Source organism: Dromaius novaehollandiae, chromosome 16 (genome assembly GCF_036370855.1).
Source record: "Dromaius novaehollandiae isolate bDroNov1 chromosome 16, bDroNov1.hap1, whole genome shotgun sequence".
NCBI classification, from domain to species: domain Eukaryota; kingdom Metazoa; phylum Chordata; class Aves; order Casuariiformes; family Dromaiidae; genus Dromaius; species Dromaius novaehollandiae.
In genome coordinates, this window is record NC_088113.1 from 15,422,416 (window position 1) to 15,442,902 (window position 20,487).

The following is a 20,487-nucleotide window of genomic DNA, read 5'->3' on the forward strand; positions in this document are numbered from 1 at the left end:
TGCAACCCTCCAACAGTTTATGAGTCCCACTTACTATTAGTACTCTATTATACACCGGTGCGAAGGAAGGATTTGGAGCCTTATCTCTAAATGATAGTTCAGTACGTTACAAAGTACAGCACGTGGTAAAGTGCCTTTAGCCTAGCATGATTCAGATCCCACTCAACAGTGTACTGAACTTAAAACAAAAAAAAGCCCTAATTCATGGCTTTACTTACCTATGTAAGTAGCCCATTAAAACCAGCATTTTTGAAATGCCCTTAGTACAAAATAGCAGCAAATGTTTCTGATCTATTTAGCTGTACTGTTCAGTCAGGCGAGGTGGTATTTTGCACAAAGCCAATATTATGCTGTGCATACTGCATATTTCTGAATACAGTGTATGCTGCTGGGTATCCAGGATCCATGCATGCCATTTTCCACAGGATTTGGCAGGGACGTTATTATTTCTGCACTTTGGGCGCCCAAGAGAGTAGGTGCTATACAACATCATTGGAAAAGGCAGTGATTGTAATTCCTGCAGAAGATCTAGCAATGAGAAGTACTAGGGTCATATCGGTGGGGCCGCTGTAACGAGTTGCAGAATGAAAAATTAAAACCTGCACATCTTGAAAACCAAATCTCATGATGAGCCTGATTTTAGGTCATTGACATTACTGGGCTTTTTCTTCAGAGATAACAAGTTCTATAACTCCCATAAATACCCTTGACAACAACTGCTCCTATCCACAAGTCTGCAGGATCCTGAAGGCAAGAATAATATATCATTGTCTTTTATATTTAATAAATGCAAGTTATTCATAACTATTAAGTTACTTGGAATCAACACAAATTCAAAGTAGTTATTTAAAGGAGACTATCTATTCCAACAACTTGGGGCCAATATTTTAGTTAGACACCACATTATTTATAATCCACAGAATCGGTGGACTCTCAAAACCACAAGGAATAAGGTGCAGAATACAAAATACATTCATATAATTACACTGCTGGTGACTGCAGTCAGAAATTATACTTCTTACGCATTTCTGAATCTTTCCAAGTTGCTACTGTATACTATGCAATTATGATAGTTCAAGGGCACTGAGGAAAAAAGTTGTTATAATAATATATCCTCCTTTAGGTCATTTTAATGAGTTTCTGTGCACTTGAACAGTCATCAACATCCAAGTGCTGTCCTGCCTTGTACTTCTGCATTATTAATACCAGCACGGTCCATGCAGCCATAGTTAAAGGTCTGTCATTATTTCCATTATAAACTGATATTTTCAAGGATTTATAACTCAAACACAAAATAGCACTTCAATTCATTTTTCTTGAATTTAAAGGAACTACTTGGATCAGCAATCTAGAAATTCTACCACTCTCTAATTACATTTTGACACAATAGAGGTTAACGGCTCCATAATGGCCATTATGGTCTATTGTATATAGAATCTCTGCAGTAACCAATACTGTCTGCTGCATCACCTATCTCTAACTGCATTCAGGCTTTTACCCACTCCTCTGACGTGTCTATTCCTTTCTGCATTTATACCATGAAAAGAATAGAGAATCTTTTTCTTTTTTGCATCATAATTATATTTTGTGGGGGTAAACATATTCAATATGAATTAATGTTTATTAGGAGTATTTTCTAATAGAGAATTTCACTGATTCCCATTCTCTTGTGCTAAACAAAGGTTACATAAAAAACAAAGCTGCAGATAAATTGCTGATAAGAATCTACCAGTGCATGAAGGTGAATACATGGACAACTAAAATCCTAAATCAGCAGACTAAATTCTACTCTTGGCTGCACTAGGGAAACAGAGGAGACTTGGGTCTGATCTGTGTTTTTCCCTGTGTATAAGCAGCTCAGCTATTTTTGACATGAGTAAAATACTGGATTATTTGTTCAGATTCTCACTCTAAATCGGAACAGTGTCTTTTATACATTTAAGATGCTGAGTGCCTGTTAGGCGCAGCTGACTTTTATAAAAAGGTACATCACTATGGAAGAAAGCATCTTTGACCTTGAAGTTAATTCAGAGTCTTCAGTTTGATTCCCTTCCTGTGTTTTAGAAAGTCACTTCAGATGACTGCAGAGGCAGTGTAAGCAGCCATTATTGTGTGTATTTTGCACCTCCATCTTCCTGTCATAGGTCTGAAACTATAGTCCCTTGATGCCAATAGAAGGTCTGCCATCGATTTAAATGGGTTTGGAATTAGGCCCAGAATAGATAAATATGTGAAGCAATAATGGTGCGATTTATTTGCAGATTTTTGACCTGTCCACAAAACTCCGAGTAGATCAGGACTGTTACAGCATGGGATCAATTCAGGTAATAGAAAGAAAAAGAAAAAAGAAAAAAAGACCAAAGCAAAAAAGCCAAAAAAGGAAGCCCCAATTTAACCTTACATGCTCAGAATAATCCCATTTATGATATTGTTTCTTGTTCTTGAAAACTCCATTTTCATCCAGAACATGACTCCTGTTAGTCTACTAGAAAGCTCAGCCTTTTTGTTGTGACTTATTTTGACAGCTTTAATATCCTATTCCACCTGGCATCTGGAAAGTTTTCCATTATCACTTTCCTCCAATGTCTCAGTTTTGTTTCCAAGTGTATGTTGTATTTACACTACGCCCGTCATAGTGGTATCTGTATGCCTTAACACTGGTCTAAGAACATACACTCCTTTACTTTTTCTCTTACACTAGGGACAATTGCTACCTTCATCACCTATTTTGCAGAGAGATAGTGCCCCTCTTAATACTGACAGCAGTAAATAACCTTCCCCACACCACCACCTATTTCACAGGAATCGAGTACAGCGTTATAATCTAATTCATATGCTTCCTTTAAATATTGTTCAGTTATGAAGCTGTAGTCACTAAATGGTTGAAATCTTTCCACTGCACTTTCTGGTGTTATTGTTAACTTGCTGTTCCTTTAGCATTTGCCTTTCACACTGATGAAGCACTTCAGAGACCACCAGAAACCGTAATTAAAAAATGAAAGCATGTCAGCTAATGAGCAAGATAAAAAAATTGGATTATATTCTTTTGGATGCTGTTCTAGGAAACAGAAAGTTGCAGATTCAGAATTAACTTGATTCTCAGGAGAAATTATACATTCTGCATTTCAGAGCAGATAGTGATCATTTGGAAAGACGACTATTATTAAAGTAAGCTTTTTCTCCCCCAGACATGCCCTGAGATGGGAGTTGCAGTTTATTTCAGCAGATGTCATTTAGTGTTTAGATCTGACCTGGATTCACACAAAAAAGCGTAAGGCTCTGTTCCCATCTCTACAGCCATATAAAGCTACTCAGGCCTCAGACCCAGGAACTTCAGAACATACAGTCCTACTTGTTTCTTTACTTACTCCTCAAAGCAAGGGGGATATGGGAGCACAGCAAAGCAAAGACAGATGAACGTCATCTTGGAGGGTATTGACTGACTAGTGACTAGCCCAGCAATAAATGACAACTTGGCTTTCTTGGTGCACAGAGAAGGACGAGGAGAGATGCGGAGCTCACGCTGAGGCGCAGCGCTTGCTTGGGCTGTGCCATTCCCGCACGGTCAGCTTGCTGAGGGCTGTGCCTAGGGCATGGTGAAAGCTTTGCTTTGCTCTCTTTGCTCCAGTGTTCATCTTGGCTTTGAGAGATGGGAATCATCTCTTTTTAAATACAAGTGGGCCTCATAGAAGAACCCAAGCAGCTTCTAGTCAGTTAAAGGACTTCTGCTTTTAAGTCTTGCCTATACTTTTAAAGTACTGTCCCATACTGTTAATAATTACAATTATATAGCATGACAAAAACAGAAAAGGCATAATAATATAGAGATGTGGCATATATAAAAGAGGAAGTATTTAACATAAACTTCTTGGAGCTCAAAGTACCAGGGCTGATTGCTCAGACACAAGTTGTGGAAATAGTCTAAAAAACATTAACCATAATTGCAATTTATCTATTAACCTTTTCATCTAATATCAAGACATATTTAGAAACAGTTCCCTCATCCAGTAACACACAATTTGCTGCTTATGGCAGACAACAGACTTGTGCACCTGGGTCTGCTGGGAAGAAGGGTGTTTGCCTTAGAAGCATATTACTTCTTCCATTTCAAAAGACAATAACATGGTTACACAGTTAGCTACACCTCGGTGACTTCCACTGTTTTTATAGACTGCTCTTTAATCCAAGAGATAACAAAGAAAGTTTTAAAGACAACTCCCTTTAGTTAGTCAGTAAAGGTTCTTGCTGCTGTTTGTGCAAGGGTCAGAGAGTTAAAAGTTTAAAAGGCAGAAAGTTTTCTTCTTGTTTTGACTAAACTGGAGGAAACGTGCTAGAGCTGTGCAGAATTTGATTGCCAAACACAAAGTGAAGATACACAGTGAGAAAAGATAGTAAAGGTTTAACTCAACTGATGTAAGAAACAAAATTCAAGGATGCCCGTGTTTCCTTGCTTTTATCACATTGTTAATCTTTAATCAGGAAAACAGTTCTGAGAACAGCTCTTTGTGCACAGCTAAGCAGGCATCAGTGCTTGGAAGTTAATAGGATCACCAGAGAACGAGACTATTAAATCATTGTCCTAATAAATCAATGAGTGAGATGTACAACCCAAAGGAGTTCAAATTCTGCTTCCACGTGGATATGTAGTGTGCACATTAAACCTTGCAAAATCAGCAGTAAGAAGTTGGTTGGTGGGTTCAGAAGAGCAATGGCTTTCCATGCGAGCTTTTTGCAGCTTAGGTCACAAATCTGCGCAAGTGCTAAAGTTTCTGGGGCACCTGAATAGAGCTTCCTCATGTTAAAATCCAAAGAAATCTAGAATGGGCTACAAAATTTTTAAGGGCATATTTAAAGGAATGCATATTAGCGTGACTTCACTGACAGCAGGTGAATTACACCTTGATATTTATCAGCAGAGATATCTTAAAACTTAAAATCTTCCTCCTTGCTTTAGTAACAAACCATCATTTATAAGGAGCAAAAACAACCTCATGCCTCTCCATCAGGGACTGGTAACACAAAAGATGCATGTCTCCTACACCATATTTCTACGCTCCTGTAAGAATAAACAAAATCAGCTTTATTGTCCTCCTCTTTATAATCTTTCTAAGCACTGAGATGAGGAAGTGCCTAGAAAGCCAATGAAAACAGCCAAGTGGCTGGTGTATTCTGAATAATGGTTATTACTCTGTTCAGAGCTATCTCGCTATTAACTTATGGTCTTTTATTCTGTCATTCATAGCAGCCTTCTTTTGTGCTCTCTTAAACAGTAAGATCTCCTGGGCAGAGAGCATTGTATGTTTTCACCCAATAAAATGAGGTACTGCCTTGGTACTGTTGCAATGCAAATTTGCAAACTGTTCAAGGTTAGCAAGTGGGTTACTTTTTTCTATTTGCAGTATGCAAGTCAGTTGCTATTCAATTGTACATATCAGTTTAAGCTCATGTCTAAGAGGTTTCTCTTTAAGTAAACAGTATTCATATGCTTATGAATCAGCCTGAATTAGTAAGTCTGGATACAGGTGGTCAATCAACAGAAACGAGTACAGCACAGTCAGACTTCTGTCTTTTTGCTGACCTAAAAGGATAAGAAAAGACTGTGGTCTCCAGGGCCCAGTTGATGCCTTGGCCTCTTTACTGAGACTGTCATTCATAGCAATAATCATAGTTGTGACACTTCTCTGGCAGGAACCATTTATACTGGCCATCAAAGATGCTTTTACATTGAAAGAAACATCCCATTGTGGTCCGCCTGTGTTGCCTTCTTCCTATTGGAAATGTGCTAAGCAATTAGTGTACAGTATGTAGGATTTCGCCTGACCTCTTAACACTTGCATCAGGGTTTACCAGTAAACACGCAATCTATTACAGAGGTAATTGGTTTTTGTAATATTGATTTTCCTGCCAGTCAGGTTCAAGAACCAAAAGGTATGTAGTGCTTGACATAGGCACATTTGCCTGCTGACCTTTAGATGTAACCTGACTTATTTCTGCATGATCAGCTTCTCTATCCTTTTGTTGTTTCAGTGTTACAAAATGCTTGAAATATTCATCAAAGCTGTTTTCCTGAGAAAAATGTAGAACAAATCATGTTTGAAACAGAAAACACAGTTCAGCCCAGGTTGGTGCTTTTGTGCTGCTGGCAAAGCAGAAAACAGATTATAGTAAATGTATTTCCTTTCAAGTAAGAACATATTATTTGCATTACAATAATTTAAAGAGGACCCAGCAGAGAGTACTACCTGTGGCCCAGAACATAAATATGGTAAGAGATAATGATCTTGTCTAATTAGGTTTTAAATGCCTCAGGACAGGAACTGTCAAACTAGGAAGAATGCACAAGAGTGAAAGTGGCATTATCACCTCCCAGTCCCCTTCCTATAGGGGGAATAAAAGTTCAGGGATGTCATGTCAAAGAGGAAATCCATAGCAGGAAACCCAGCGCAGAGCCTAGATCTTCGAGTCTGTGCCCATGCTTGCTGTCCAGAGCCTATTTAGAGCACTGGGCTGGTGAAAGAGGTATAGAAACGGGTGTCCATTGGGTCAGATTGCACATGATGAGGGATGAAAATGGCAAGAGACATAAAAGGTGAATGGGAGTATTTAAATAAATGAAAAAAGCACACTGCCGCTCAGGTGGGCAGAGCTGTGTAACACTGAAATGTTCCTGAATGGAGTGCTGCTAACAAGCAAAGGAGCACAGAGAGAAACAGGGAACAGCACAGAATGGGAAGGAGCAAGAGGAATCAGGGTTTTCTCATCTCAGAAAAAGTAAGCCAGTTTTAAAAAGGTGATGCTATTGCGTTCCATAGGGCCTGAGCAGGTGAAATCTTTGTCCAGGGGCACAGTTAGCAGAACCGCAGTAACCAGCAAGAAGCCAGAAGACTGCTATGGAACAAAAGGCTGAAACAGAGCCTGCTGCTTAAAACTGTGGGTTTGCTACAAGGATATTTGTCATTTATCCCCTCCACAGGTAGGAAGCAGGGAGTCCTTGACAGCTGCAAACACACAGCTACGTGGTAAACAGATTTCGCTCCAGCAAGGGTTACCCATTTTTATTTGCAAAGCTGATTCTCAGTGCCATCTGGGCTTTGTATGACTGAATAGAGCAGATGCTGCATAGGTGAAGGGAAACACACAACCTTATGCTGACTATTTTCCACTCTGTTTAGTACAGTTTGTCCCCTTCTCTCCTGGCTGTGGTTCTGCTGTGCATCCAGCCAAAAAATGTATTAACCACGCAAAAATAGTTATGTTCTTATCAACCTTGTGCTGGCGAGGATAAAGCCAGTCAAGCTCTTCTTGGGCCCAAACTCTCCACGGGCCTATCAGATCCTCCACAGTAGATTAGGAGAGCTCCCAAACTCACACTTCAGAGGATTGCTTGTACATGGCTGCTCTTCAGATAGCAGTGGCTACAGAGCCCATTACCCAAATATTCACGCTGATGCCTGCTATGGGTGTTACGTAAGAGAGACGAGTCCCCAGATTGGAGTCACGGGTGGAGAAGGGTGCTCCAAAAGTGACTACTCATTAGCATTATGTGAATCAACCCCATCTCCAGAACTAATAAGCTGGTGAGAGAGAAGGATGAACAGCAACATGCTGCTCAGAGCCGCTACGTGAGCCAGCACCATTAATGGGGACCACTTGCCTTGGTTGCCTGCTCTGTGGATTCCCTGAGCCTGCAGTGCTGCCTCCCACATGAGATCCAGGTGTAAAATCAGAGTGCAAGGCTAAATGTCTATAACGTCTCAAGCTGCTGGAAGAATCTCCCATCTCAGGACTGGACCGTGGCCTGCATGTGTGCTCTCTTGTGTTGCTGAGATGGGTTGCCAGTGTGACAAATTAAAGCCAGTGGAAAAGGGGAATTAAAACCACAATATCCTTTACAGACAGTCAGTGTATGAGCCACAATACCACCCTACTCAGGGCTCCAGTTTTCATTCCTTACAAGAGAAAACAGAAGAGAAAACCTTCACTTTCACTTGGTGACTAGAACCATATCTCAGAGCCTGTAAAAGTCAGCCTGTAAGGAAAAGTCCCAGAGTACATAGTTCCCTTGCCAAAGCAGAGGAATGACAAGCAAGAAAGACATCCGCCTGCGGCATAAGGTTAGTCTTGGCATCAGGTACTGTGACACAACAAGGACTTCCCCTAAAGCACAGCTCAGGGTTGAGCCCTCGAGGCGGTACTAAACATCCAAGGTTCATGACTTTGATTAGAAAACAGGAGCAAGTACTAATGCATGGCAACTTTCTTCCATTACTTTTGAGAAGTTTTTGCATGTCTGTTGTCAAGATGAAAATGCTGGACTGGCTAGTGAAAGTAGCACATAATCAGGGGAAAAAAATAGCCAGGCTTATCCCTTCCCACTTCTCTGCAACGAGAACAAGCCGCCTAACTTTGGAGACAGACTAAAAAGTTACACTACCATAGCGATCCACCAACACATTAAGACAATCTTACAAGCTGCCTAGAGACAAATAATGGTGTATCGGTTATGACTGGAGACTCACGGCATGCAGCGCTCTGTCCGTGCTGGTCCCAGAGACCCAGCTTCACCGTTCACACAGCACAACCCACAGGGAAAGGACTATGTGGCACCTGTGGCTATATCCTCCACCAAATGTAATGCAGCTGTGTCAGGTGCTGAAGAACCAGCCATAAGAAATGTGGTTGTGAGGTGGAAATGTCACACAGGTGTGTGGGGGGGTGGGATAAACTTTGGCTCTGTTGCAGATTCTTTTGCCATTGTAGGCAATGTGTGTAGTTCAGGTTTTCTTTGGTAAAATTCAGGGAGCATTCCCCGATGTTGTCTCTGTAAGCTGTCCATTTAGCTGGGCAAGGACTGACCTTGGATCTGGGTTTGTGCAGCAACTAATACAATGACAATTGCAGTATGTTCAACATCAACAGAGCACAGCATCATAGGAAAAAAAACAATTAGGAAAATGTTCTCGAGTTAGCAGAACAGCCCAGAGAATCTTTTTTTAAAAAAGCCCTATTATTTTATAACAAAACAATAGGTGTCACATGAAAACTTTTTTGTGAAGTGACAATATCTAGGATGATTAGCAAGGGGAGGGGAGTAGTGTTTCTATTATATGCCATTAACAACTTTCAAATCTCATTGAGTGCTTTATTGCACCTCTCTGTAGTGATGAGGTCTAAAACTTTCTTGTGACACTCTCTGAGCATCTAAAGAACCTTTACATTTACTGCTCTGGGTTCTAGTAAGTCAGTCTAAATTGAAGTGCTCAAAACCTTTATTTTGAACAGCCTGAATGGTGTCCATCAAAGCAAACATCCTAAAAACACTTCTTTCAAGATACTTACTGAACACAATCATCTAGAAATGTCAGATTCACACTCATTTAAATAATTTGACAGCTTCCAAGACACCTGATGAGCATCACATTCAAGTGTCAAAAAAGTACAGAGGAAAAGTGCCAAGAAGAGTTTAAACCAAAAGAGTTGTACCAGCTAATAGATGAGAGGTATTATAATAGTTACTGCTAAAAAAAAAAAAAAAAAAAAAAAAAAAAAAAAAACATTTAAATGGAAAATAAACTTTACATTACAGATACTTTTTTTGAAAAAAAGCCATTACATCTCCCCACCTCCCATATTTCTCACTAGTGAGATTTCCCAGCTTACTAAATCCAAAAACCAGGAGCACGTGTAGCAAACAGCAGCACAACTGATGCTGGGTGGGCAGCTCAAAACCACTACAGCTGAACTGCTGGAGATGCTACTTGCATTTTTTGTGGGAGCCACTGGGAGTTACGAGAATTCACAATATCTTCAGATTAAACCTTTAACACCTCATGCTGGGTATGTAAAAGTTGAATCTCCCAAATGAGAAGGTTCTTGGGAAAATCTGGGCCCTGACTTGTATAGCTCCAGTTATTCCATTGTACCGCAGTACGACGTAGTATGCATGTTTTATATAGGGGCTTGAGGCTCACTGAGTGTTTGTAATATGCTTTGAGATCCTCTGATGAGAGGTGTTACCTAAATACAAGTAATTTGATGCTTAAGTGTCTAGAATTCCCAGTGGACATCTGCACTCAAGCCCTGCTGCCATCACAAATGAAAAACATTTGGAATCCTTAATGTGATTTTTAATGGACATATGTTCATAACACAGTGCCACCAATTTGGCATATTTAGTGTCTTCTCAAGAGAAGCCCACAGTTTGTATAGCAAGATTGTGGGAGGTTAGGATTGCAGTGTGAGAAAATTTGCACAACACCTGCCTGACTATAATTTAATTGGCAGAAACTAATGCTCTGGGTTTGGGGTTTTTTTTTTCCTCCACTCAAAACTGAAGAGTCACTAGGACTAATCCCACTCTGTTACACTGTCAATTTTAAGCTTTCATTTGGGCTTTACTCGTGCTGCAATGAGATCACTGTCAGGCCCACTGGCTTTCCTTCCACAAACTGAAGTGCTGCTGTTTTACTCTCGCTTTGTTATTTGTGTGCATAATGACCTTTATTTGGCCATCACCAAGGGCTCTTGAGTTTTTTTGCACTTCACTGAAATACCGGTACGCTTAGTATTGTTGAGGATTATACCGCACTCTATTTTTAATGAAGTATTTAAGAATATACTTTAATAAGAAAAAGGATGGCCAAAATATTCCTGATCAGCTCGACTTGTGACACAGTACGCAGACGCAAAACACAAACAGCACTGCTGTCATTATTAAGCTGTCTTTGATTTTACCTTTCCTTGCTGCCAAGCCCCTTCTGGAGCAATCTTTAGCACCTCTTATCCTACCAGATTTTTGTTTTCCTTTTCAGGAGTGTTTGGCTTTGCTGTGCATCAAGGACAGCCCCTGTTACTTCACTATTTTCCTTCCTTTGCTTTTACAAAACATAATAAAAGGCTTTGCAGGAAAGATAGGAGGATGCAGTCCCAAGGGAAGAGTTCCTGTGATCACCAGCCACTTCACTTGTGGGAGTCTTCAGCTCCATGATGTTTTATGCACGAAAGCTGCCGGGCCAGGAGGAGTCCCGATCCACGCTGCTCTGCCAAGCCTGGCCGTTCGGGGCTTGCAAGCCAGTGCTGTCTGTATCAATGAAAGCCTTTTAGAAAAGTGTCACTGCCTGGCGTGGACCTGGGTGGGTGGCAGGTTGTGAACATCCTTTATGTAGTACACTCGCATCAATTTTGTTGATTTAAAGAAGTCCCTGAACCTTAACTCAGATTACCAGGTCCTGCTCTGCGAGCTGCTGTTGACAATGTATTAGACCTGCGGTGGAAGCCCCATCAGCATCAATGCTTGCCAGGGTTTGACCTGAAAGGATCGTGTCACCCAGCCCCCAGACACTGCTGGGACTGGGTGTAAATGGAACGAGATGAAATGGCAGCAGGTTTTATTTGTCTGCCGATACCTACACAGTCATGGTAAGACATGTATGTAAATATGTATATATACATGTATGGATAGTGAACTCTATACCTACACATGAAGCAAGTATGCAGTCACATTCCCGAGCAGTTTTGTGCCTTGTCTTTGGGTATTAATTTAAAGATGGATTAATATTTTATGGCCCCCCATAAGTCCCCAGTAAATTAACAAATAAGATCATAAGGAGGGGGGTTAATCACTAAGACACTTGCTGACCTGCCTCTTCTCTGTGCTTGTAGTGATGGAAAATAACTGTTCAGCTTGCAAGAGCCTGAAGCGAGCCATAATCAAAAGCTTTTTCTCTCCAGCACTATAGGAAACCCAACGCTGAGATTTGCATTGCTTGTATTTTTAGAATTGCACGGAGAAAAATAAGGCTGTAGGCATATGTAGTGGGTATTCAGGCCTGTCACTGGTGAGTGCTGAACTTTATCCCTGGATCAGCAACATTCCCAAGGTAAGCAAGTACACCTTGGACGAGCCTCCACTTCACAGCCAACTAGCAAGCGGCGGCTTACAAAACGCGCCGACTGTGCTTTGCCTGGCTGACCCCCCGTTCCCCGTTCCAGATACTCTTTGTACTCAACCTTTCCCTCACACCGAGTTATGATGCTTTGGGTTTCAAAGCCAAACTAGATCAAAGTTTGGACGAATGGGTAAATTTTCCAACTGCTTCAAACAGCAGACCCGGAGGCTAAGAGTCATTGCTTTCAGCATTCATTAATCAAACCTGTTAAATGATTACCTCTTCAGGGCTGTTTTGTTGACAGCTCTTCACGATGACAATGTGTCAGTGGCAGTGTCCCAAGGCACATTCAGTGGTGACGTCAAGGACAAGCCTCCCTCACCTCACCTAGTGGGCCGGGCGCCTCCACGAAGACTATTTAAGAAAGGAGAATGCCTCCTTGGAAACCAGCGATCACGAGAGTATTCCAAAGCAAGGGAAATCGGATCAACCGAAAGGGACAGCAAAAGCCTCTCCAAGAGCTTTCAAGGAAAGTGAGTAGAATGGTGTCTATGTATTTTCTCCAGCTTTAAATTGCCAGTCATCTGAGTTCTTTATACTGATTTATAAGTAGAAGTACACAATCAAATCTGCTACAAATGCTGTCTTTCTGTTATGCATTGTAGGAAAGCACATTTATGCCAGTTAGAATGACATAATATCTAACGGACAACATTTTATTTTAGCTTGTGATCAGTATTTCAAACTCATCATCCAGATCCACCGCAAGCTACAGTAATGCCCCCACAGTTGAAGACCAAGCTGAACATCATCCCCAAGGTTATCCAGGGGGACTTGCAGAGCCTGCCTCCAGAAGTGAGAGAGTTCATTGAAAGTAATGCCAAGCTGTGCCAGCCTGAGAGCATTCACATCTGCGATGGCTCAGAAGAAGAAAACCAAAAAATTCTGGACGTCATGGTAGAACAAGGCATGATCAAGAAGCTGAGCAAGTATGAGAACTGGTGAGTGGCATGAAAGGAAGTCAGGTAGGAGCTCAGAGGAGTGATAAGCATTTTCCATCTGTTTGCATTTAAAAGTGTTCAAAACCCTTTAATATTTACTTTTCATGAGCATTTTAGATCTGTAGCTTACGTAGGTTAAATAATCAAGAAGCGCACAATTTTCCTCTCAAAATTAACTTAAACTACATTAATCAGTTGGACCAGCAACTGTACATTGTCTCTATTGATTAGTTACATTTATCAGGGGACCGAAACAATATCATGAGACTTATGTAACTAATCATTAGCAATGGTTAAATATTTTTTAGCAAATACATCTTTTGAAGAATTCTACTATTTCAGTCAATTAATTTATTCATCAAATACTTTTCTGTGGCATTCAAATAGCTCTGTGGGTGTTCAAATATTATTCAGCACAGGCATTATTCATATTGTGCCGATGAGCTTTGACTGTAATGTATTCAGCAAATACTTTTTTCAAATATTCCCTCATCTCTCCCAAATAACCCAACATGAAAGGAGAATATTAACAAGTACATGCTTGGGAATTACGTGCTGACCAAGAAATCTTCGTGGAAGAAATCTGCAAAGACTTTTGAATAACTCAGAAGTGCAAGAATTTGGCAATCTGTTTGCAGACTATTTGGGAGAGAAAAGGGCAAAATTCACCAGATAAATTATTCATTGTTAATTATATGCTTAGCTGTAGTGATGATGGTTATGACAGCCCAACTAGAACATTTTTATCCTCATAGAAAATTTCTATGCACAGAGGTGAAAATGGTAAAGCAATCCTCTCTATTGTAAATAAATGACAAATAAATTCTTTGAAGGAGGAAAAAATAATCCTGTCTAATAAGTCAGCTTTACTTTTTATGATACTCAGTATTTCTTTTGCAATGCCTTTAACTTAAAGGGCAATGCCAATCCACAAGGCTGAATTCTGGTCCCACAGGCTTATATACCAACATTTAAAGTACTTGCTTGGAATCCATTTTGCTCAAGGCATCGCTTTATGGTCCCTATGTAAAACTATTTTTACTTATCCGTACTGATGAGAATGAGAATTAAATGAGTTTAACTTTTCCCTGCAAGCTAGCAACAGGGAATGAAGGTGATGTAAGAGGCAGAGGAGTACTAGGGAGTAATGAGAATTACCCAAGCCATATAATTTGTTATTCATTCTGCAGTGTCCTGAGATACTTTCTATGAGAGAATGTATTTGACTAATTTCTGAGGTCATCTCAGTTGTATTGATTCTGTCACTTAAGTTTCACTCTTACAAAACATTTTACCCTTTTGTGCTAAAGGGGTCCTGTAGAAGGGTTAAAAATGTTATATTGTTTTTTTAAAATGATTAAAACTCAATCTCATCATTTTTGGTGAAACGCAGCTGGCTGGCTCTCACTGATCCAAGAGACGTGGCAAGAATTGAGAGCAAAACTGTCATTATCACTCAAGAACAGAGAGATACCACTCCAATCCCTAAAACTGGAACTAGCCAGCTGGGCCGGTGGATGTCAGAAGAAGATTTTGAGAAAGCCTTCAATACCAGATTCCCAGGCTGCATGCAAGGTGGGTGAGAAAATAAAAGCTGACTCTACGCTTTTAGAGTTACAGAAATGCTATTAATAATTATTGTAATCTTTAATTAAATATGTTTTAGCTGAAGGTTTAGGTGATATTAGTCATCTTGTAGGTTTCATCTGCATCTTTACAACAGATCCAAAGGTCTGCACATGCGTAGTCCTCTATCTCTCTCCAGTAAACAATTCATTTTTCTTTTCATAAAGAGGGGCAAAGCAAGGTAGGAAAGGCTGTGTGGCTTTTCAAGAAGTCCCAGAGCAACTGAGTAGCAGAGAAGATATCAAAGTAAGAATGGAAGACCCCCACCCCCAGCACAAATTTCTTCAGTGAAAGATCCAGTAGTTTACACCAACAGAGCATTTGGCCTCCACCCACCTTTACTGCTGTCTAGACAATTTGTCTGAACAGCTGCTTTTAGCGTTTAAGATAAAACTTACTGCTCCACGATTAGACAAACAAAAAGTTACAGATCTCTAAACATCATCAGAAATGACCACAAGACAAACAGCTCTTAAAGAAGTGAGAAACCACCTCCATGTTAATAAATATTATTTCAGAAGTTCCTTGTTTTGCTGTTTGCAAGATCACATTCTCATCCCTGTTCTACAGGACGTACAATGTATGTCATCCCCTTCAGCATGGGGCCTGTCGGGTCTCCTCTGTCCAAGATCGGGATTGAACTAACGGATTCACCATATGTAGTGGCCAGCATGAGGATCATGACACGAATGGGAACAGCTGCTTTGAAAGCTCTGGGCAATGGGGAGTTTGTAAAATGCCTTCACTCGGTTGGATGCCCTCTACCACTAAAAGGTAGGTAAGATTAAAAACTGTCGCCTCTGGAAATATTCAGGCGTACATTTTGGAACTGACTGTGTGTTCTCAGCACATGGGAAACACCATAAAAAGAAAGTGTTTTGTGCAACAACGCAAGGTTCAGATCTCAATTAAAGGAATCAAAGCTCAATGAGAGTTGCATGGAAAGGAGATTATTATCCCTAGTACTTACCAGGGGGTTTCCTTGGAGGCATCTGGTACAGGCTGCTGTCAGCGGCTTGATGCTGATGAAACACAGTCTGATCCAGCACGGAAATTGCTATATTCATGAGTACAACGTTCTGTTTTCAGAACCGCTAATCAACAACTGGCCGTGCAACCCAGAGTTAACACTGATTGCTCATCTCCCGGATCGCAGAGAGATCATTTCATTTGGCAGCGGTTACGGAGGAAACTCCTTACTGGGGAAAAAGTGCTTTGCTCTCAGAATTGCCAGCAGAATCGCCAAGGAAGAGGGCTGGCTAGCTGAGCACATGCTGGTAAGAGCTATTAAATCATGTGTTTGAACAGCCATTAACCCCCAAATTAGCTCAACATAAATACATCACATCTTGATATCAATGAAATTGCAGTCTCATACAGACAGTCTTGTAACATGAGATATGTATTTATCACGTGGCAGCCTTATAAGAAATAGGAAACTGCTTACAAAGGTTAAGTAGCAGCCATTTTAAAGTAGTACCTATAAAATAGGGAGTCAAGAAAGATTTAGAACTGATTCTGATAATGGCTGCTTATAGACAGACCCTTGTAGTGAGCGAAGCCTAAACAACATCGTTGGGCATCCACATTGCACTTATAAATCTAATTGCTGCAAAGGATCAGTGCAAGTTTTGAAAACTCTTTCATATTCTAAAGAGGTTTATGCACTCAAAAACCTGCAGATATGAGTTAGATTTTTCTAAATCTGTTTTGCACCCTTCCTGCCTTTACTTTCTGCTATCATTTAAACATCCTACTACCATTAAAGAATTTCCAAAACACATAACAGAGCCATCTCGGAAAATGATTTATATATATTGTGCAAAATGCACAAGTATTCATACATGAAGCAATTTCACTCCACTGCAGTCATACAGCCAAAAAATATTGCCTGGTTCCCTTCTGTCTCAGCTGAGAAACACAGCTGTATACAACTTGGATATCATTAACTGGCAAAATAAAAATGAATGTTTGAATTATATATACACCTCACATTTAGAAAAAACGTAAGAACTCTTAATGGATATTCAAAGGGCAAGAAGAGTGGACCTTTTGATGAGCTGGCAACTCTATTATATTCAAACTGTAGTACTGTGCTTCTCTTACAGGAACAAATTTTCATAATTAAATGTTTTATCATTATCTTTTTTTGGAAGACAATCTTCAGAAAGAAAAATGCAGGAAGAAAGGACCACATTTAACAACACCTGCACTTGTTTTTCAATAGATCCTGGGCATTACAAATCCAGAGGGTGACAAGAAATATTTTGCTGCAGCATTCCCAAGTGCATGTGGAAAGACAAACTTAGCCATGATGAACCCAAGTCTGCCAGGATGGAAAATCGAGTGCGTGGGGGATGATATTGCCTGGATGAAATTTGATGAACAAGGTCTGTAACCGAAATTAGATTGTTGCGGGGTCCAGTAGAGTTGCTTTTAGTAGCAGCCAGATGTGGTCCCTAGTTCTGGGGAGAATTAAGACAGTTTCATTTGCTTATAATTTGTCATTTAAATTTCAGGCAACTTAAGGGCAATCAATCCAGAAAATGGCTTTTTTGGTGTCGCCCCCGGAACTTCGATCAAAACAAACCCCAATGCCATTAAAACCATATCCAAGAACACCATCTTTACCAATGTAGCTGAAACCAGTGATGGAGGTGTCTACTGGGAAGGCATTGATGAGCCATTGCCATCAGGAGTAACACTGACCTCATGGAAGAACAAGGACTGGACCCCAGATAATGGTAATCCTGCCCACTGGACAGTCTCTCTTCCCCCTCTCTGCTGAATTAATGTTAATTCTGCCATTATGATCTTTTTGTTTTAATCTGTACAGGGGAACCTTGTGCTCATCCCAATTCACGATTCTGCACCCCAGCCAGCCAGTGCCCCATCATAGACCCTGCGTGGGAGTCACTGGAAGGTGTGCCCATTGAAGCCATCATATTTGGAGGCCGCAGACCTACTGGTAAGAGATGTAGCAGCCAGGTTTCAAGGCTGAAATGCTTGCCATAGAAGAATAGAGATACAAGCGTGTGTAAACACAGGTTTTACTATCCTGGGTGAAAATGCAAGAAAATAGTCTAGCTTCTTCTACATCTTAGCGTTCAATACTCGCACAGCCACTGATATTTCAACAGCCAAATTGTTAGATGTTAACACAAAACAGGTAATAATAATAGAGGACTGGAGAGAGATTGGGACCCACTAACCTGGGTGGTATTTAGACATGTAGCAAATCACTATACATCCCTCAAATTCCTCACAGCCTATCTCGGACAGAAAATGGATAGAGAAATGAACCAGTCATAAACAATTTACAGACAAGGAAATGAAATGAATTGGTCTGCTAAAGGTCAACCAAAGTTGGAAAACAAATAGAAGTATGCTAGGTCTGAGTTTAATATCACAACCACAGGACCAGATTCTATTTCCAATAAAATCTGCTGGAGATTGAGGCCCCAGATATCTCCAGCTGAGCATCTAAACATAGATGTGTTGGGTAATCGGGAGCCAGCTTTGAAAACGTTCCTATAAACTTTGTCATAAGGGGGCAGGAAAGCAATTGAGTGAAAAATAAGAAAAAGTAGAATAAATTATACAGTAATATGTATACAGCAGTATCTCAGGTAGCAAAACCTCTCATAAAAAAGCTTCCTGACCCCTAATTACTGAAGTGATTTTGTTCTTTACAGGTGTGCCTCTTGTGTACGAGGCCTTTAACTGGCAGCACGGAGTATTTATAGGAGCAGCTATGAGATCTGAAGCAACAGCAGCTGCTGAGCACAAAGGTAAATCAAAATCTAATCTGCCTTTCTGTGTTAAAAGGAAACCTCTCTGGAAAGCCTGCTTTGCTCCCTCTCCCCTCCCTTTAACATTTGAGTTTTGGCAGCTAATTTTGCAACCTGTGCATTTTCACAATAGAAAATATTTGTACTGGAATTAAAACTCAAATTCTCTGTAAAAGTCAAATTAAGCAAAATAATCCCCTAGGTGGCAAGCATACAAAACAGGGGGCAGGCATGGGATGCCAGAAGGCTTGATATGGAGTCCGCTGTTACAGTCCGAGATAAACAAACTGAAGCTTTCTGGTCTGCTAGAGCTCAACATAAATAAGTGGTGGATGGAAGTGAAGCCTTGGCATTCTTCATTTAAAGCTCCTTGACCTGAGATTTTAACAATTTAATTTCCACTGATTACAAATATGAGCTCAATTTGTGCTTCTTTTATGTACATCAAGGGTAACGTACATGCTGCTTCTTAAAAGGACATTGGTTCAGATGCAGAAAGGTAGTTAGGGGATCTGAGTACTAAATGCTGGGAGGGTCTGAATCTTTGTGCTTTAGGAGGAGTATGCTCACATATTACCTTTTATTCTCCACTTGTGTTTTGAACAGGCAAAATCATTATGCACGATCCATTTGCCATGAGACCTTTCTTTGGCTATAACTTTGGCAAATATTTAGCCCACTGGCTCAGCATGGCACATCGTCCAGCCGCAAAACTACCAAAGATCTTCCACGTTAACTGGTTCCGGAAAGACAACCAAGGGAAATTCCTGTGGCCTGGCTACGGAGAGAATTCCCGTGTGCTGGAGTGGATGTTCAACAGAATTCAAGGGAAAGCCTCTGCCAAGCCAACTGCCATAGGTTACATCCCTGCTGACACTGCTTTGAACCTGAAGGGTTTAGAAGAAGTCCGCTTGACTGAACTGTTTGAGGTCTCCAAAGAGTTCTGGGAAAAGGAGGTGGAAGAAATCAAACAGTACTTTGAGGGGCAGATCAATGCTGACCTTCCCTATGAAATAGAAGGAGAAGTGCTTGCCTTGGAAAAGAGGATAAAACAGTTGTAGTTGATCAGCACACATTTATTTATGAATCCATACATACTAAAACAGGACAAACACGTTTTAGCAGATCTTCACTGGGAGTACCATACTGATGGGCAGGGGTTTATGCTGAAAAGTAGGTCTTAGTTTAGTTAAACTATAGATGCATCCTAGAAGTAACTCCAGCCCTAATGATTTATAACTACATCACAGTTATGGTGAATAAGTGAGCAGTTATGGGAATGTATGTGCACATGCTCTTAAAAACTGATTTGTCATTTGCATGCACAATTCTGCATACAGCTATAATGTGCTTAAATTATTTGCATACAGTTTTGCCTATACAATTCTAAAACAATCCACCTCTAAGGGCAACACACTTTCTATTGCACAAACCACTAAAGACAGATTAATTTTTTAATATTTCAACAGTATCGGTTACAAGAAAGAAAGAAAATTGGATGTTGTATATATGTATTATCTAGATGTATTTCATGGCTTAAATATTTTTTAGAAAAATGAGGTTGTAACTTTTATCAGAGTGAAAGATGACTTTGTATTACTAATGTGTATTTAAGATATTGTTATTATATATGCCTCATGTTCCTGTGATTTCCAGATGTTTTGCATGGCTTGTTCTTTAAACTATTGAAATAAATGTTTATATGAAATATGACCTCATTTCCAGTATTCTCACTGTTTATAAAACTACATGCATATAAATTGGGCCTTATGTCAATACCACAGCGCAGAGAGAAATTCAGTCGGGGAAGTTTGCTGTTGACTAGCACTGACCCACTACCCCTAATCAAGATAGCTTTCAAGTCACAAACTTTCCTTGCAACTTCTATTCAAGCAAAAGGCATGATCCAGGGATTATGATACCAGCTGAAAGCAGTGATCCAGCTAGTCATGTGCTCTCCAAAACTGAGTTTTATTTGTTACTTCAGGCATTTATGAAATAAACTACCCCTAGGAAAGCCCTGTATTAGGACATGCTCATTTCCCAAAGTCATAGGAGTTGTCTCCATTCCATAGTATGCGGGCTTTTGCAGGACTAACTGGCAGAGCTGTTGAAGTAAATATAGTTTGGGAAGAGTTTTCTGGATTTGTTGAGATGCCTAAAGCCTTAGAGCTCAATGAA

The 20,487-nt window shown here is 40.3% G+C and overlaps 1 protein-coding gene across 1 annotated transcript; it reads left to right on the plus strand.

Moving 5' to 3' along the window:
* Positions 1 to 12,327: 12,327 nt before the first annotated feature.
* PCK1 (phosphoenolpyruvate carboxykinase 1) lies at positions 12,328 to 20,019 on the plus strand. The gene is made up of 10 exons (XM_026101926.2): positions 12,328 to 12,421; positions 12,614 to 12,889; positions 14,283 to 14,464; positions 15,086 to 15,289; positions 15,605 to 15,792; positions 16,743 to 16,905; positions 17,035 to 17,259; positions 17,352 to 17,483; positions 18,211 to 18,306; positions 18,913 to 20,019. Exons 2-10 carry the CDS (start codon positions 12,666 to 12,668, stop codon positions 19,365 to 19,367), a joined length of 1,869 nt encoding a protein of 622 aa, XP_025957711.2. The 5' UTR covers positions 12,328 to 12,421; positions 12,614 to 12,665; the 3' UTR covers positions 19,368 to 20,019.
* The last annotated feature ends 468 nt before the right edge of the window (positions 20,020 to 20,487 follow it).